Consider the following 18,737-nt stretch of genomic DNA (forward strand, 5'->3'; position numbering starts at 1 on the left):
GCACTCCGTTGAGAGCACTGCTAATAGATTGCATGAACTTGAGCAGGCATAAGATTGTTTATTGTTGTAAGATTGTGCATAATTCCTAATGAAAGATGTTGTTTGTGTGCTAGTGTGGGGGCGGGTCGCACTGGCTGCTACATTGTGCTGGATGTTATGTTGGACATGGCTGAGTGTGAAGGTGTGGTGGATATCTACAACTGTGTCAAAACCCTCTGCTCTCGACGCATCAACATGATCCAGACAGAGGTCAGGTCCACTGCGCAGCATGGAGGCCACTTCACATTCACACTAATTTATCTTGCACATATTCAGAAGGTTATCACATCACTGACCATAACATGGTAACCTCTCTCCACTGGAAAAGTTCTGAAGAGTCAGGTTTTTAAACATTTGTTTCCTGTTAATTGGAAATTCAGAGAGCGAGGGGGGTGTATTATCATACTCCCCCTCTGGGACTCCTGGAAAGGTCATTGCAATAGTTTTAGAGAAAAGACTCACATTGTCTCTCAGTATGCTGCGTAGGCACGTGCTGTTCTTTAGATGTGAAGATAATTTACATTTTCACCCCTTATTATGTAAATCCCACATTGACTTAGCTGTTTATGACATTTGTAGTTATTTGCAGGGGTGCTCTAATTAAATGCACACGGCGCGTGTTTATTTATTCTCAAACAGCTTTGATACACTACCAACATTATAGCACATGTTTAATTCAGAACAAGGCAGGTTATGAAAATTAATTCTTCATATTGCCTTTTAATTTATTTATATCTACATATGTTCTTAACCTCCCTCTGTTTCTTTTAAAGTCTGTTAAGCTGTTTGCAGATATATAACATACTCTCACGTGTTAATTGAAACCCACAGTAGTACATATACCTGCCCTCACATGTACACTTCATCTCTGTTTTTCTCACAGGAGCAGTATATCTTCATCCATGATGCCATTCTGGAGGCCTGTTTGTGTGGAGAGACGGCCATCTTAGTGAACGAGTTTGCCGTCACGTACAAAGAGATGCTGCGAGTTGATTCCCAGAGTAATTCCTCCCAACTACGGGAAGAGTTTCAGGTCAGTCTCGTGCAGGGTGGTCTGACCTCGATCAATTTTTAAGTGCATTTTCATTTCGAGTTATGAATCTATTAAAACATGAAACTTGCAAACATATATTCTGAATTATACTGCCCACACAGTCATTTGCATTTATAGTGCAGTTTATTAGCTACTATCAACAAAATAGTTTCAGTTACATTAACAGAGCCTACTATTACTTTATACTGCTAGTTTTTTTTAAACTACAATACTAATACTACCACTCAAACTACTTCTACTTGTAGTGTAGTACCGCTTTTAATACTACTATAGAACTACCAAGTAAACAGTACAGATAAAGAATTACATCCATTTTTGTGTCTACCTACAGTACACTGATATGACTACTAGTTGTACTACATTGTTAACTAATTTTACTACTACTATTAATAACAGCATTAACAGATTTTGATGTTTGCACAGTGTAACAGTTGATAATGATGCACCCAGAGGCCACCATATTGATGGTCCACTATGTACAAATACATCTGAATTGCATATTTTCTGCTGTCTACCATATCTTTGTTTCGTATTCATTCACATAAACAATAGACAGTAGCTACATTTCCTTTGTTGTGGAAATGTTCTTGAAAGCAACAGAAAGTGCAGAAAGGAGAAGACTAATGAATGTGTATGCATCCATGTAAGTGCGTCTCTTGGTATGTGTGTGCTTGTGTGTGAGCATATTGCAGGTTTCCTTTCACTTTTGATTATGCGTGACTGTCATTGAAATCCTCCTCCTGGTTTGTAGGAATGCGGCCTCTGAACATTTTATTCAATGTTGATTAGGAGAAAAGAGGCAGCTGTGTTCCACACATGCTTTGCCTGCCTCATCACCACCCTCCCACCCCTCACCTCCCTCACTCCCCTGCTGCAGTGCTCAACCAGCAGCCGCATTGATTCCAGGTTTAGCATTTCAAAGTAATACTGGAAAAAGCCCAAGCTTCTCCTTTAATTTTATACAGTTCGATTCTTATACACTACATAGGATTGATGATTGATGTATTGTTTATGATTATAGAATGCTTTGACCGTGTAGACTTATCCATCTAAAACTGTTGTTGAAACCCTCTTTACTGTCCAATGAGCACTCTGCTGTCTGCAGGTTGACAGAATATAAAGCAAACAGCCAGCCTGTAGTGTCGAGATCAGCAAAGTCACAGATGTATTATTGATGCTGTATATTAATAATCCAAAATTTGTTTTATGTTGTCTAATGTGGTAACGGCTAAATGAACAGAGAGTTCATGGAAGAAATTCGTTATGCAATATTTCCTTTGAGTTTGTTTTCTTCTGAAACTTCAGAAGACTCCTTATTCTCCTTACTCCTTATTATCATCATTATTATTATTATTATTATTATTATTATTATTAAGCAATTGGCTTAATTTATCCTTTTTTCTTTCAAATGGGTTTGTCAATGTGATGCTCAGAGTATTTAAGATTCTTTAAACTAACATTATTGGACTCTTCAATTCCATTTTATACTCCACTCACTCTCGTCTAACCTCTCTAACATTTCCATTCGCAGACACTAAACTCGGTCACTCCACACCTTGATGTAGAAGAGTGCAGCATTGCTCTGTTGCCGAGAAACCGAGAGAAGAATCGCAGCATGGATGTGCTGCCACCCGATCGCGCCCTGGCTTTCCTGGTAACAACAGAAGGGGAGAGCAACAATTACATCAACGCTGCTCTCGCTGACAGCTTTCACCGGCAAGCTGCTTTTATCGTCACCCCTCACCCTCTGCCGGGCACCACGGCAGATTTTTGGAGGCTGGTCTTTGACTATGGCTGCACAGCAGTGGTCATGCTCAACCAACTGAACCAGTCAAACTCTGCGTGGGTAAGGTCAAAGTGTTGTGTACTGTTTTATTGCCATTGATTTGCTCACAAGACAAGGAAAGAGAGATGTACCTAAATATTGAGTTTGTTCACACAGGTGCAGCTGTTTGCAGTGCAAGTTTTTACTTTAAGTCTTGAGGTTATCTGAACTCTCTACTTGAAACTTTTCCTGATATACCCTCTCTTCCCTGTTTCTGTATCTTACTGTGCTTGTGATTAGTTCCTTCATGCCATTTTGTTGGGCTTTGATCCCTGACCACATTGATCTCAAGGCATGACTAGATAACACCCGCCCCAGTTTTTCCTTCCCCTCCTCAAGTTGCATCTCTGGAGAAAAGGCTTGCATTACCCTCCAGCCACATCTCAGGGTTCTTTTTGTTGGCGCCCCACATTTTCTCATGAGCATATGTCTTTCTCTGTACCACAATATTCCCTGATCTTTTTTAACACTTGTAATATAATAAAAAAACAATGGAATGAGACATCACATAAGACTGAGATCTAGATTGAATTAAAAACACAATGAATCAAATAAGTAAAAATAGCTGTTCCATGTGGTTGGAGTCCCAAAGGCAAAGCATAGGCTGGTGAAAGGACTTATATCTCAGGTACCATACTGTAGAGAGCTATAAAAGTCAGCCACAGATCTTCTTCAAATCTATTTTTTATTTTTTGAGTAGGTTGGTTGGTAACTGTTGGTCACATTTTGGCTGTCCTACCATTTTCTGACTAAGAAAAGAGAACGTATTTTTACAGTAACCAAGTGCAGTTTAAATTAAACCATGTAAATAGTGGCAATAAAAGAAAGGATTTATATCATTCTTGAGGTATTTCTCAGGTGGAAGAAATAGGTCTTAACAATCAATCGGAGTAACATACTTTAGGCTCCAGACTGAGACTCTAATCAAGTGTAACTCCCTGAATTTGAGTAGAAGGGACATCATACATGTTGATGAGACAAAAGCTGGCATAACTTGACTAACAATGTGTGCAGCCAGTAATTAAGATGCTGAACGAGATTGGCAGACACCCATCTCTTAATGGCAGATAAACAATTGTGCAGAGATGACAATGTTGCTGAATTATGTGGGATAGATACAACTTGGTATCACTGACATGCTGGTTAATAATGAAGCATGAGGAAAACTTGAAAAGAGAGAATGGATTATTTCCCAAAATTAATCCTTATTGGACCCCACATAGAGATACTGCCTGTGCATATTGATAGATATAAGAACATTTCTGGTAGACAGACAAAACGTATCAATTCCAGTAGAGTGGTTCCGATTCCAATACCAGTATCGGAAATGTCTCTGATACTGCCGAAAATGCTGGCATTGGTATCAACGAGTAATTTATTAGAAATAGGAATATATTTACTGGTTAGCTCCGTTAGCTCTGACACACGGGCGAAGAAGAACTGATCACCTGATGCCTGTAACAAGGAGCTAACGTTAGCGCATCATGTTGGCGGTTTGGCAGTACTTCACAGTGGATTTAGTTAAGTTGCTGTTGCACTACTGTTTTATACTGTTTTATTTAAAAATAAACTTAAAAATAAATGGCTTCCATTTGCTGTATTCATTCATGTTTTACAAAGGCTTTAACCTGACCACAGCACAAGTATCGGAATCGGTATTGGGAGGGAAAAAATGGTATCGGAACATCTCTAAATTCCAGTCCTGGGGAGTGAATAATAAAAATACTTTGATTGGATTTAGATCAGACATACCAGCACTGAGCATTTGATAACTTCAGCTTTCATTACTAGAACAACTCTTACAAAAGCAATTTTAAGTGCTTAGGTATCATCTAATTTGATCTTGTATTAAAATCTGTATAACTATGTTTGAGTATAGATGAATCACAGAAATCATCAGTAAAACTTGAAAATAATGAATGTTAAAGATATTGGCTGATATAAATTCATGGAGTGTCAAAGTCTCGGGCTTGCATCACCCTCCATCCACATCTCAGGTTTCTTTTTGTTGATTTTGGGTCATGAATGCAACATTTACAAGCTTTGCATGATCAAAATTTAATCACTAAGTGTGTGAATTATGTATTTCGTTGTATCACAGCCCTGGAAAAAGAGGTGCTCGCTTTAAATTATGGATCCTTTTTTTTGTCCAAGGTCTGTCTTAGTTTGTTGTAAAATCTGTCCTTAAGACTTTTTCAGTGTATGTTGGAAAATCCATCTTAAGTGGACATAAAGGGTAACAAGTATCACACACAAACAATTTCACTCATTACTTTGAAACTAGAACATTGAAACATTATGTTGAATGGACAGCTTGTTGAAGTCACTTTATTTTAGGTTACAATTGTGTCATGGGCATAAAGACAGAAATGTAGTTGTTGAATGTACTGAAATGGTCCAAGACACTCTGTAAACATTTGTTTTGACAAATAGAAAGTGAAGCCTTCTATTACTCCAGACTGATTACTTTGACTTATTTATACTAAACACTGGACTTATTATAACACATACATCAATGTCTATTGACTAAAAAATGTGCCGCATGGGTACAGACAGTTGAATAATGTAGAGAGTTTTCACAGTATACCAATGTGAAATTATCCTTTCAAAAGATATTTGTCAAAACCAGAAAACCACTAACACAACCTTTCATGGCTTTGACAGGCCTGTGTATCATGTTCTCATCAAATTAGTTTTTATACTCATATCATGCGTTAAAGCACAAAAACATTTAAAACTTTTAACCCTGGAGGTTAAAGAAAGAAAATAGATTATAGGTAACCCTGTTCAACCTAACTTTCATCCGCTCCCCTTTAAATGTTTTTCATCTTGTTTCTTCCAGTATAACGCAGAACTTTTAGGTCTCACTTGAAAATTGAGTTATTGCCATTATGTTCATTGCAAGATCTTGTTATAAACTCTGTTGTGGAGTTCATTTGTGGCACTGGAATACTCTGTTTCCCTACTGTTGCAATCTCTAAGCACATTACTTCTTCCCCTCTTCATGCTGCTTCTCTCCCTTTACTAACACAGCATGGCATCTTAACACAACCTGTTGAATGTAGGGTTACACTGACACCACTCTTATCATCACTGTTTTTATAATTTATTAGAAATTGTGCGTCCGCATATCTGGTAGACTTTACCAGTTTTTAAAAACGGTGTATGCATGCACACCCCCAACACACACCCGCACACACACACACAAACCTTACCTTTTTTGTACATAATTTCATCATTCAATCTTAAATTTTGGAGGGTTTCACTGGCCACAAATGCATGCAAGAATGCATTAGTTCTTGTTCTGTACATTACACATTTCATCACTAAATCTCTCCTCTCTCTCTCTGTTTGAATCCCTTCTACCTATAGCCATGTGTTCAGTACTGGCCGGAGCCTGGTTTACAGCAGTACGGGCCCATGGAAGTGGAATTTTTGTCCATGTCAGCAGACGAGGATGTCATTACCCGTCTGTTTCGGGTCAAAAACGTCACAAGGGTGAGTCATTACGGTATCAAAGCATGTTGGTCCATGGTATTTCACAAATGATAACTTGAACCTCATTAGAAATGCATTAGCTGTGGTCCTTGCGGGTAATTCAGATGTGACATTTTACCTACAGTACATTTAGAGCTGACACCTGTACTGTGCATCTAAAAGCCTAATACAAGTCCCCAAAGTCATAGCCCTATAGGCTTGGCTGCAACAAATTCTGTGGACCTGAAAACTCAAGATGATGATTTGAATATCTACTGTATGAAACGTTGTGTTTGTGTCTGTTTAATGCACAGTACAAAACACATTGTTTTGATATTGAGCTGTTCAGAAAATTGAACCAGAGCCACCAGTGTTTCCATAAGACATTCCCATGAGAGTGATACACATTGTAAGAACTTACATTTCCATGGAAAACATGCAAGAGAAATCCATTGACATGCATGCAATAAAGGTCAGTCTCTCCCTTTTTCAGTTTCCTGTTGTCATTACATAAGCTCTTCCCTCTCTCAGGTGCCAGTTTGCATACTAAAGAGAGGACTTTCATCATCATAATGCATGCCATATTTTCAGTTGCAGAATACTCTTTTCACCTTTTGATTTGTTCAGAAACCATGTCACGCATTTCATAGAAAGTCGAAAATTAAGCACACCTTGTGAAATAGGCTAAATAAAGGCACTGACAGTTCTGTCATGGTAGAGGGAGCACAGGGTATGTCAGCATGCTCTTTTTATAACTGAAAAAAGTCTCCAAATGTGTGAGACTTTTTTCCCCTTTTTTTGACTTCACACACTTCATCATGTTGATTTTGTGTGCATGGAGGTATGGTTTTTATACCGAAAACTTTGCATAAGCACATGCATGCATTCTGCTCAGGATCACTGTCAACCAATTACTGAAGAAATCTGTATGCAAGGCGTTTCCCTGCTGCCATTGCGAGCAGCGTGACAGAACTTCCTTTCTTGATTGCCATCCTTACCTCCTCTGTTGACTGCCCTTGTCATCCCCCTTTCTACCTATAGCGCCTTTTCTTTCTACTTGGGGCTCACTACTGTCAAGGAGAAGGGGCAGCTTAACACAGCATGGGACGAATCAAATCACACAGAAATAACACACACCTCTCCTTGTTTACGCCCCTTTCCCTGTATATACAGTGTATGTTTCCTGTGTGTGACAATGATATACAAGGGTAGGGAATAAAAGTCAAAGGAAGTGCATTGTAAGCATATGTATGTGTGGGTAAGGGAGTAGTACAACCCCCCCCCCCCCCAACATGGTGTAAATCCCACTTCTGCTGAGGCAATTCCTCTATGCATCGTTGGTGTCTCTGCCAGCCCAATTTGCATGACTTACAGTTTACTCTACCGACCCTTAAGTATTAGGTGAGATTCTACAGGACAAGGTTATGAACACACAGGGACCTCTCTCACACACAGTTGGGGCCACACTTACACCTGCAGACCCATATATCTCATAATCACTCTGCTGAGTGAGCACAGCTGAGAGTACCAGTACGCAGCCCGGGGAGCACTCAAACATGGGTGTTAAGTGTCCCACACAGAAACACTGAAATAACTTGAAAATGTTACACAACACGGACAACAGAGTGCATATGTATGTGACAGTAAAGTACACTCCTCATCCATGTGCTTTGTCTCATCTGAAGCTCCAAGAGGGCCAGCTGGTGGTGTGTCAGTTCCAATTCCTGCGCTGGTCGGCTTATCGGGACGTTCCTGACTCTAAGAAGGCTTTCCTCAACCTGCTCGCTCAAGTGCACAAGTGGCAAAGGGAGTGTGGAGAAGGACGCACTGTTGTACACTGCCTGTGAGTAAACTGCATGTACTTTAAACTAAAAGTTCATTTTTAAAATTCATTTAATCTCTCTCTGACAAGTTCTCTGACAGTTGTTGAAGACCGATGTTTAAAAGTGCCACTATGCAAAAGTGAAGCCAAAATATCTACTTTCTGGGAGCTGCCATCTTACTTGTGCAACGTCATTTGGAGCCAAACTCTGTGCAGTAGAGTCGGGTGGCTGGGTGACGGCCTGTAGGACACGCCCCCTCAACCATCCCACCACCTGACTGAGGTTTGAGAGTGGCTGTCACAGCTGTCAATCATGACATCATACCCATTTATGTCATATTGTCAAATAACTAATTTAAAAGCAAATTTAGCCAGCTGCAGCCAACCACCAGGGGGTGATTGAGATATTTTGGTTTCACTTTTGGGGAGCTGTCATAACTTCCATATTTATATATAGTAAATGGGTGTAGTGCACTGTGTGGACATTGTGTGCTCTAACTCCTCTGTTATCCTAAGCCCCCTGAGCGCACACTCGCTGATGAATATGAATGGGCCGTCCAGCTTGTTGCCTAAGCGTCGCACGTTCGTTCCCATCGCCCCTTTCCAAAAGCACATCACTCAGCGCTGTCACACAGTGTTATCCACGACAACCAGGGAAGAGATTATGGAGATCAAATCAATTATGGCTTAATACAGAATGCAATGGTTCTCACTACAGTAAATCCAGGACTGCCAAAGCACTGACTACGATTGATTACCTTAATATTGCTTGTATTGGCTGTGGTGGCTTCCATGGCCACCTTCCCACATTTGTCTCAGGAGAGAGGAAGTGGATTGTCCTTCGGTAGTTTATTGATATTGACTCTCATTTATGATGACCAACACAATATTTCAGAGGTTATTTCTCAATTTTCTCTTATTTACAGTAAGACTCATATTGCTATATGAACAGTATCAAATGTCTGTTTTTTTTAACAACGTGGTATTACTTTATTATTACAAAAACAATTATGATTATACATATTTTGTTGTGTTCATGCTGTATTGTTTCCTTCCACTACCCACTTAAACATGTTAGGAGGCTTGTTCATTCATTCATCATACAAACAGACATATCTGTATAAATTGCTACTGCATATACAGTACATGTGTGGTACATACTGCTGTATATGCAGTGATGTGATATATAAACTATATATACCTATATAAACTATTCCAAACCTAAACTATGTCTAGGGGAAGGCAGCACATGGCATGGCTATTTATTTGGCACATTTCAGACACAAAGGCTACTTCAAAGTGCTCAAATAACATAATGCATTAAAAACATGTATTTAACAAGACTGAAGGGATGTTTATTAAGGATTTGCAGCCACTTTTTAGGGGTTAAACAGCTGAATTTCTCTTTATTTACGTAAGGGCTGCACAGGGGTTTGTGCTGGTAATATTGAAGAAAAGCAGCACCACTGAAAATTTCATTGTATTTTGAGTTATTTTTGTTTGAGGTGCAAAATATGAGAGTAATAAATGAAATCCATACACATATCCCCTGCTCCTGATTTATCACTCCTGACTTTTAATGTTCCAGTGTTTCACAACAGCTCCAGTCCAGGGTGATATGATTGAGGCAGTCAGTTACAGTTATCAGAACATTACATCTGTTCACAAAAACAACCTTGTCAAGGAGTTCTACCTAAAATGTTGCACTTATTTCTCATGACTCATTCAATCACTGATCTTGTTTGTTGAGCTGACAACATCTAAATATTTAACTCAAAATCCAGCCAATAGTATATTTCTGTCTGGACCAAAGTGGTGGACTTGCGCCTACTGACATTCCCATCTCTTTAAAGACATAAATTGGAAATGAAATGAAAAAGATACAACATAACATAGCAGTAAAATGTCTGGACACACCAATGAAAGAGAAAGCATGTCCAAACGTTTTACTGGTACTATATGCCTAAGATGTGTTTTTTAAAATGATACATCTTCTCCACAGTAACGGTGGTGGTCGCAGTGGGACCTTCTGTGCCTGCAACATTCTCCTTGAGATGATCCAGTACCAGAACATGGTAGATATCTTCTATGCTGTCAAAACACTACGCAACTGCAAACCCAACATGGTGGAGTCCCTGGTGAGAGAGTCTATAAATATATAAAGCAGTGTGTTTCAAAGTGGCAAGAATATTTCTGTAATTATTGCTGTGTCTTCACTTTTTAATTTAAGAAATATTGTATTTTTCCTCAGGATCAGTATCGATTCTGCTATGACCTTGTCCTGGAGTACTTGGATTGCTTTGAAGGAAGATAGCAACTAAATGTTTACCACAGCGGAGGTATCCCACAAGCTGGAGATTTGATTTAGACCACTCAGTGGCTCCTCTACTCTCATGTTTGAACCTGTGGACTTGGCATTGAAAGGACTGCAAAGGAACGGAAGAAAAAAAAACATGGTCAAGGTTCTAACTTTTAACCTTTAATGTACAGCTGTGATTTCCTCTGTGTTGGTGATGTTTATCTCTTTTGATATTTTTTGTGCTTTTCTTGGTCCTCTTTGCCTCTGGACTAAAGCTCTTTTGTGCTAAGGGTTACTGTAGCAGCAAAACAATATCACATGCTACAAAATGGACCTACTTTATCCTGAAGAAGCCTCACCTCAGCTGTATTCCATCATTTCATTCAAACAGGAAGAGATCTGGATGACATGCCAGAGTGACAGCAGCATTATCTATAAGTGGAAGCTTTTTCCTCTCTCTAAGAGCTACATACAACAGCAGTCCACTGTGGTTGTGGCATGACTTATCTACCATACCATAAACTGCCTTATTATCTGACGATAAGACAGATTTATTCAAATCATTGAATAAATCAAAATGGTTGTCATACTGGTGTACAAACAGCAACAAGACATTTTAGCAGGCCTACAGCGTAGGAGAGACAAGCCCAGTCCTCAACAGTTTTGATGCAGAAATTGTACAGTACTGCAATGTGTTGTATTTTGCCATAGTATTTTGTGTTGGATTACCACGTGTGCTATAGGTGGACGTTTCCAGGGACCACAGCAGTGGGCGCCACCATAGGAGATTCCTGTCCCATTACTGTCATAGTGCCAATCCCACTGACTGACTTGAATCCTCTCTTTACTTTGTTCTACTGCATCATCTTGATGTATGGCTACAAACAAACAGTATGTACTGCATCAGCTAATGTTCTCACTCCAAAGTGATTGTTTGTATTTTGTACCCGGTTGGATAGAAAAAGGAGAGAGAAAACTGTACTGGCATGCCATTGTGGTGGTGTGAAAAATGATGTTCCATTAATGCTGTAGTGAAGTGTCTAAACCAGTGCTGCATCACAGGTTTTAGTCTCTTTTACTTCTTTGTTGTTTAAAAACTCTGAATTTGGTTGTAAAGTAAGTTGTCGATCCAAGAATGCCAGTTTGAATTTTATCATAACCCTTTCAGGTAGGGGGTTCATTTTGCCAACTTTGAGATGGTAAGTCATTGTTCCTAGTTGTGTAAAATATCTTTAAAAAAAATAAAAAGGGGAAATAACATTGTGCAAAGGGAAAACAATGCTATTTCACCACAGCACTCACCACTGAACATATTTGGCTTTTCACATTGGTGGTAAATTTTGCCCACAGACCCTCCTGTTCAGTTATCACATACTTAATGGACAAACACTATTTTTCACCTACTGGCCAATGCCTGGACAATACTGCAATGGCTAATGCCTGAATCCATGGAAGTCGCTCAGGCAGGTTGGCTTGTCTGTTACACATAATGATCTATGATTGCTTTGAAACATCCATAGAATACACATGCAGGAAGCAATTCCTTTTGTATTTTTCAACATTTTGTTCCACAACAAAGGAAATATATCTATTCTACACTCCATTGTTACCCTTTAAAATATGTTATATTCCATCATATCTCCTGAAACTCCATAAAGTGCAGGTTTTCAAGGAGGGTGGTAAAAGTATCACTCCAGGGCCTGCCCCAATAAACAAAGGAGAGGCGCCTTGAAACCTGCAGAAGCTGAGAAATGGCAGCTAGGCGAACTGTGCAGCAGTTCACTGTCTGGTTCATGTGGGATCACCAGAATGCGAGGAATCTTAACAATATACGCACATAATCAGACTCCCACAGGTTCACTGATAGAGCAGCTTGTTCATGACAAGGATGAAGACTGAGGAAGCTACAGTTTAGTCAGATGATCTGATACATGATAGCTGGAGTACAACAGGAAGTGCCTGGACATTTTTTTTCTCAAGGGTGGAAGGAATGTGTATATACAGATGTATATTAATGTTATGTGAATACTATGTGAATAATATACTATATGTTTGCCCAGAGTAAAGACGTACAGTAAGTAACCACTCCATAACCACAAATCTGAATGTGCTGTAAATGACCATTTTGTGAGTTTATTGCCAGAAACTTTAAGAATGGAGTATGAACGTCTCCCTGAGTGTTCATCCCAGTGCTCTCTTGAGTAAAACAGGTCTGTGTGAATCCATTGTCTGCTTTGCATTTCATTTAGTTAATTTCAAAATATCCTTATCCACATCATTGATTTCAGCCAGTGTGTTTTCCAGCAGCCGCGATTGTGCGAGTGCATTGTACTTTTACCATTCCAAAGCTTTTTTCTTATGACTGCTCTCACATGTTGTGGACACAGCCATGAGAGTACCGTTGATTTCACTTGCGTATTTCTGTATGAACCAATGGTACATGACTACTGTGTTTTTGACCATTGTATTTGTGGGGCAAGGTGTGCATTTAATAAGGGAGATGGAAGAAAAGAAAGATTTATTTTGGGTTGGGAAGGGGGTTTGTTCAACGATCAACAATAAAAGAACAAGGGGAAAAATTGATGTGTGGTTGTCAGTTTATCACTGGATGTTCTGTCAAAAATGCATACACAGCAAAAAAAAAAATCTTTGCGGTTATATGATTGGATTGTCAGCAGTAGCAGAATACTGACAGCTGGACATAGACTTCCTGTCTGTAAGCCTCTGACCCTCCTGCGGTTTCTCACACGGACGTGATCTGTTAGCAGTTTCTTTCGCCTTGAACCACATCAACCATTTGATCTATACCCTCTTTTTAATCTCTATTTCTTCTCCTATCCCCTTTTCATCATACCCCAGCCCACAACCTTTTTCTACCTCCTTTCTGCAACTCCTCTTCTATTACCTTCATTTCTCTCTCTCTTCCTTCTCCATTTCTCCTACATCTCTTTTTGCCGCGCTGCCTGGAGAAAGGTGACTCCAGACCACAGACTTCCTCTCTCAACCACAGCTATGCTGAATAATGCAGCAAACTGATCCAGTGTTTAGCAGAGGGACAAGTCACATTAATTCGAGGACAAGGCCCCCTACTGTTAGGTTGAGGACAATGTAGGCCGTATGGACTTAGATCATTTGTTGCGAGAGATTGATTAGCCTTAAAAAACCAAAAACAAACTGTTGAGGTAATTGTTCTTCACAAGATTATTAATTTGTCACTTTAGTAGCAAGGAGCAAGAATGCCTCATAAATTTAATGTGACATGGATAAGGTCATTTACACTGGCCTATTTAATACTAATACAAAATTTCTCAATTTCCTTTTTCACCTCCAGAACATTTTTATAACACGAAATCCTCTGCGGCAGATTCCATCATCCTTTACTGCTCATATTTGACCGGTAATTTAAATTAGTCAGTAATTGGACTCTTATCATTTGATTCTGATGGTGTGATGACTATCCTGTATAAGGTAACTTATTACTGCACTGAGGTCTGACTGGGTTTTGTCTTCCTTTCTTACATTCTTCCACTGATAGGCTTGATGAACGTCTGCCTCTGCCCCAGTCTCCCTGGTGAGTCTCGTGTCAGATTCATTCTCATGCAGTGTTGCTGTAAAATGGCAGTGAGGTCCAACAGCCATAGCTGTGTCAGCTGGTGTTGGGGAGTGAAAAAAGGAGAGATAAAGCTGATACAGCACTGGAAAGTCTGCTCACTTGCTGCCAAACTGCTACAGAGACTTGGTACAGACTGTAATGCTCCTGAAGGTTTTAAGGTGCCCACACGTGATCAGCATTAAAACCACTCTGTGCTGGCTTTATCATTGTTTTCTTATGAGGTGAGTGTTGGTGCCCAACTTGGAGGAGGCACCACCCTTGCCACAAAGTGCTGCCCCCAAGGTTCAAATTATTTCAACTTTGGCCTCAGTTGCCACTGACCTTTCAAAAGGGCAACCAATGAAATTACAGTTGTACGTGATGTAGCCAGAAGCAACACAAGGTAGCAGAGGAGATAGAGAGTGATGGAAGAAAAACTCATACTCATGTTTCAGAGTTTCCCAAACTCTATAACACAACATTAAAAACATACCACAATCTCAGAGCGTCCTTGCAGCCACCTACAGCGCATGCCATATACCCACAAAGTCCCTGGTTCAAGTCCAGCAAGGGACCTTTGTTTCATGCCTTTGTCTCTCTCCCCTTGTTTCTTGTTGGACTGTTTGCCATCAACTGACCAATGGCATCAGAAGAAAATGGCAGCAATGTTCATCAAATACCCTGGTAGCATCCTTGCTGCCAACCTTGCACACTTTTTGATGAGGTATACATGTGCTATGCTTTGCCCCACTTCACAATGAGCAAAAAGCAAATTTCTTATCATCTGAAGGCAGCTTTAGCATTGGCAGAATGTTTCACTTCAAAGCACAGTGGTGTCTCTTACTAAATGTTAAATGTTTCCTCTTTCATGCCAAATGCTTTGGTAATCGATGCAGATAAAATCCAATATTCTCAGAGAGAATATTGTCACAAAAGCTTTTGCGGATGACCTTGCCCAAGCCTCAGTCAATAAGTAGAAACACAAGATGCATATCCTTTTATGAAAATAGTTTTAAAGCCTTTTAGAAAAGAGGAGAAAGATGGATTATATGATTTCATAGAAACGATACAGACTTGTAAACAGACTGCTATCCTCTGAGGAGAAATACATTTCCTCCATCTGTGCATTTTTTCCTATGAAACGCACAAAGTGAAATTTGAACACACAAACGGACACACATTATCTTGTCTTACCATCCTGGTGGTACTCAACTTCTGCCGGATAGTGTGGCAGACAGGACAGGTGGCTCCAGCTTTGTGCTCAGCAGAGCGAGGACAGAGAGGCGCTGGCCAGATGGCTCCTTCCACCATGTTTTCTCACTGGCTCCATTGCCACAGTTGGTCTGACTGGAGCCCTTATCTCAGCTGTGTGCTCTCTCAGTTCAGTGAAAGTCATGGTTCACATGAACGAGAGGGGAAAGAGAGCGAGCTTGTGATGGTTCCAGCCTGGATCACTCAGGCAAACAAGAAGCCCAACACAGATAACCAGATTCAAAGGACACATGAGTGACTCAACCGTCCCTTTCCTCTTTATCTCACTCACCCTTTGCTGTCACAAACTTGAGTAGTTTGCTTCCACCACAGACACTGGATGCCTTTAACTTCAACTACTTTGACCTGTCAATTTGTGGCCTTGAATTCAACAGGTGAATTAATCAAGTAGAGGGGAAAAAAGGGTTGCCATGAAATGGCTGTAAAAAAACAAACACGGAAGAGGGGAACTGTGACATTGAGGAGAGAAACCAGTAGTTTTGTGAAATATCAAGGCACAAAAAATGTGTCTCTACCTGCCACCCCTCTTGATAATACAATCTCAGGTGGAGTACAGGCTGAAGTTATTTTGCTCTAAGGATAATCTCTCGTTGTTAGTACACGTAGAGATGTTGAGCCTTGAAGGTCCTGTGGAGAAGCTTGTAAATGATCTTATGTCAACATGAGCCCTTTCTAGGTTGTGGCAATAAAGCATATCCAAGCTGCCATAAATTTGAGTGATGGGCTTATCAAAAGGTCAGCCCTTTGAGGGACTGGCTTAGAAACTGGATTTATCCTCCGGTTTATTTAGAGCAGAAAAATAGGGCCACTAGCGATGACTAACATCAATCACACTTCATTGTAATCCTTGGCAAACTTCAACATGAACAGAAGGTGTTTTTTACTTCTTTAAGGTTAGTCTATAAAAAATACATATAGAAAACACTTTCTAAATATACACAAACACTGGGAACACTAGTCAATAAAGTATAACACTTCCCTTTATTGCTTAAAAAATAACTATGCAGATAGCTGTGAGCACTTGTGCCAGAGTCACTGGATAATTACATGTCTGTAATGAATTGATTGCTACCTTTGTAACTGAGTACATATGTTGCACTTTGTCTTTTTAAACATTAATTCAAAGACGGGACCCTGGTTAAAATGAAACCTGCTATCAACTTTCAAGGCACTTAAAGAAGCTAAGACTTCCTGTCTGCTCTGCACATTTATTTCCATGATTGCTTTCTGGCTTCATACTCGCTGTCTCTGCCCTTCTTTCCTCCCTTGATCTACATGGTTCTTGTTCCTCTATCTTGCTCATTCTCTCATGCTTATTTTCACTTTCCTCCTCCAGCTGTTCTTGAAATAAATGCAGCCACAAGGACAGCTGTGCAACTGATAGTACTACATTAACCTCAGGGAGAACAATGGTCATCTTCTACTCTCTCATCTCTCTTCCACACCAGACACCCCTGAGTGCAGGATGCTATAACCCCAATCCTCCCTCTGACATCCCTAGAGCCCTAAGTACTGTGGTTCATGAAGCCCTATAGCTGCAACCTATCTCCCGCTGCCATGGCTGAGTAATGCCATGTTAGTTTAGAGAACTGTTCTCTGCATCCTCAATGAAAGCACAGACCACAATACTTCTTCTCGACACGTAGTCTTTCACACCTGTATAATGCCCCCATTTAGGCCATCAGCTCAACAAGTCCTCCGAATTAAACAACCAAATATGGTGTTTGGTCATGCACGACACATTGGTGTGTTTTCAGTAATCAGCAGGACATTTGCCTGTGCTTTCTAAAACTTTTTTTTTTTTTTAAATCAGGGAGACAAAGGGGACAGAAGTGCGAAATTACAAATATATTCCATTTTTGTTATGACAGGAATTTTCCTTAGGGTCTCAAAAAGGAGGACTCAAGGACACCAAAACATTATGCACAATTATATTGTGTTTTAGCATTTCAAATATATAAAACATACAAATAAGTGAATAAGTTGATAAGTAAACATTTAAATAACACCAAAAGATTAAAAAATACATACAATAAAACAAAAGGAGCAAGATAGGAAGGGAGGAAAACCTAACTTAAGAAAATACACAACATCCCTAAGCCACAGAGCAGAGAAACAGAAGAAGCCTCAGGTGATAAAAGTAAAATATGGCATCTTGCCAAAACAGAGGTAAAGGCTAATATTTGTAACTAAGGATTTTAATTTGATAAGAATTAAAACCCCAAATATTACTATAGAGGGCCCATCTTTAACAGTTTCCAGAACCTTTGTCAAGACACAAATCAATGTTAAAAAAGTAATTGTTTTATGATATGACAACACTGATCAAGGTCTAACGGGTGTGGAAGTGGTAGGACCCAATAGCAGCACAGAACCAGGGAGCAGTTTTAAATGATCTTTATTATATATAGTAAGGTAACAGAACAGGTATCTGGCAGGACATGTAGGTGGGCAGGCTGGGCTCAGGGTCACCAAAGACAGAGTTGGCAGCAGGTAAGATGATGCCAGTAGCACTCACGGACATGAGGTTGACCAAGCTGGAGTTTCTGGGCTCTCCTGACAGGCTCGAAGCCAGAGGACACCACAACGCCACAGGCAAACAGGAACAGGCGACACTCGAGGTCAGGGACAGAAGACTGGTGCATTTGCCAGGGAAGACACGAGGAGAGGAGGTCAAACGCAAGCAGGGTCAAAACCAGGGACTCAGTCCGTGAATAAATGCTGGAAGGTCTGGCATGTAGGTAATGCTGATCTGGCCAAGAGTGAGTATATATACTGACTTGATTACAGATGGGGTGCAGCTGAGAGTCCAGGTGATTACTGATGAGCTGCAGCTGAGTGCCCAGGTGAACAGAGTTAACTGATGAGGTGGGTGTGGCTGATTAGCAGGAGTAGAGCAGGGGTGTGGTGAATGGAAATTTACCAGCAGCAGGAGAAGAGCAGAACAGACTGTGACAGTCTGGTTAGTTTTAGGCACAAAAACCACTTGGTTACTGTTTGGGAAAGATCGTGGTTTGCTATATAAACACCACAGGGTTAACCACTGGTGGTTTGGACCAATCAGTGTCCTATGAGGACTGTGATCTGATTCGTAATCTTGTGAATCCAGCTGCCTCGCAAGGTAAAATGGTGATAGACAGATGGTTCAACCAATCACCCACCAAGTAATTTCCAACCTCTCAGATGGTTTTGTGTAAAAAAAACATGTGTTTTGTTATTCCAAATAAAATTAAAATTTGGTTGTTTCACAGCTTTTATAAAGGACTTTGTCTGGGAATATGTCAGGTGTAGAATTCTGGAAATGTGTTCAACTTCACGAAGGTAAGTATGACCAAATATAGTCTGAATCTAAGACTT

General features: G+C 40.1%; 1 protein-coding gene across 3 annotated transcripts in view; it reads left to right on the top strand.

Moving 5' to 3' along the window:
- ptprub (protein tyrosine phosphatase receptor type Ub) overlaps positions 1 to 11,042 on the top strand; it is a 159,916-nt gene extending 148,874 nt beyond the window's left edge. For all 3 annotated transcript variants that reach the window (XM_053327511.1, XM_053327510.1, XM_053327509.1), the window contains 7 exons: positions 114 to 249; positions 923 to 1,072; positions 2,625 to 2,939; positions 6,291 to 6,416; positions 8,081 to 8,238; positions 10,220 to 10,355; positions 10,469 to 11,042. In XM_053327511.1, the coding sequence (XP_053183486.1) occupies positions 114 to 249; positions 923 to 1,072; positions 2,625 to 2,939; positions 6,291 to 6,416; positions 8,081 to 8,238; positions 10,220 to 10,355; positions 10,469 to 10,531 (1,084 nt within the window). In that variant the 3' untranslated portion in view covers positions 10,532 to 11,042. The remainder of the gene's footprint in view (positions 1 to 113; positions 250 to 922; positions 1,073 to 2,624; positions 2,940 to 6,290; positions 6,417 to 8,080; positions 8,239 to 10,219; positions 10,356 to 10,468) is intronic.
- The last annotated feature ends 7,695 nt before the right edge of the window (positions 11,043 to 18,737 follow it).

This window comes from Scomber japonicus, chromosome 10 (assembly GCF_027409825.1).
Source record: "Scomber japonicus isolate fScoJap1 chromosome 10, fScoJap1.pri, whole genome shotgun sequence".
In the NCBI taxonomy this organism is placed as follows: Eukaryota; Metazoa; Chordata; class Actinopteri; order Scombriformes; family Scombridae; genus Scomber; species Scomber japonicus.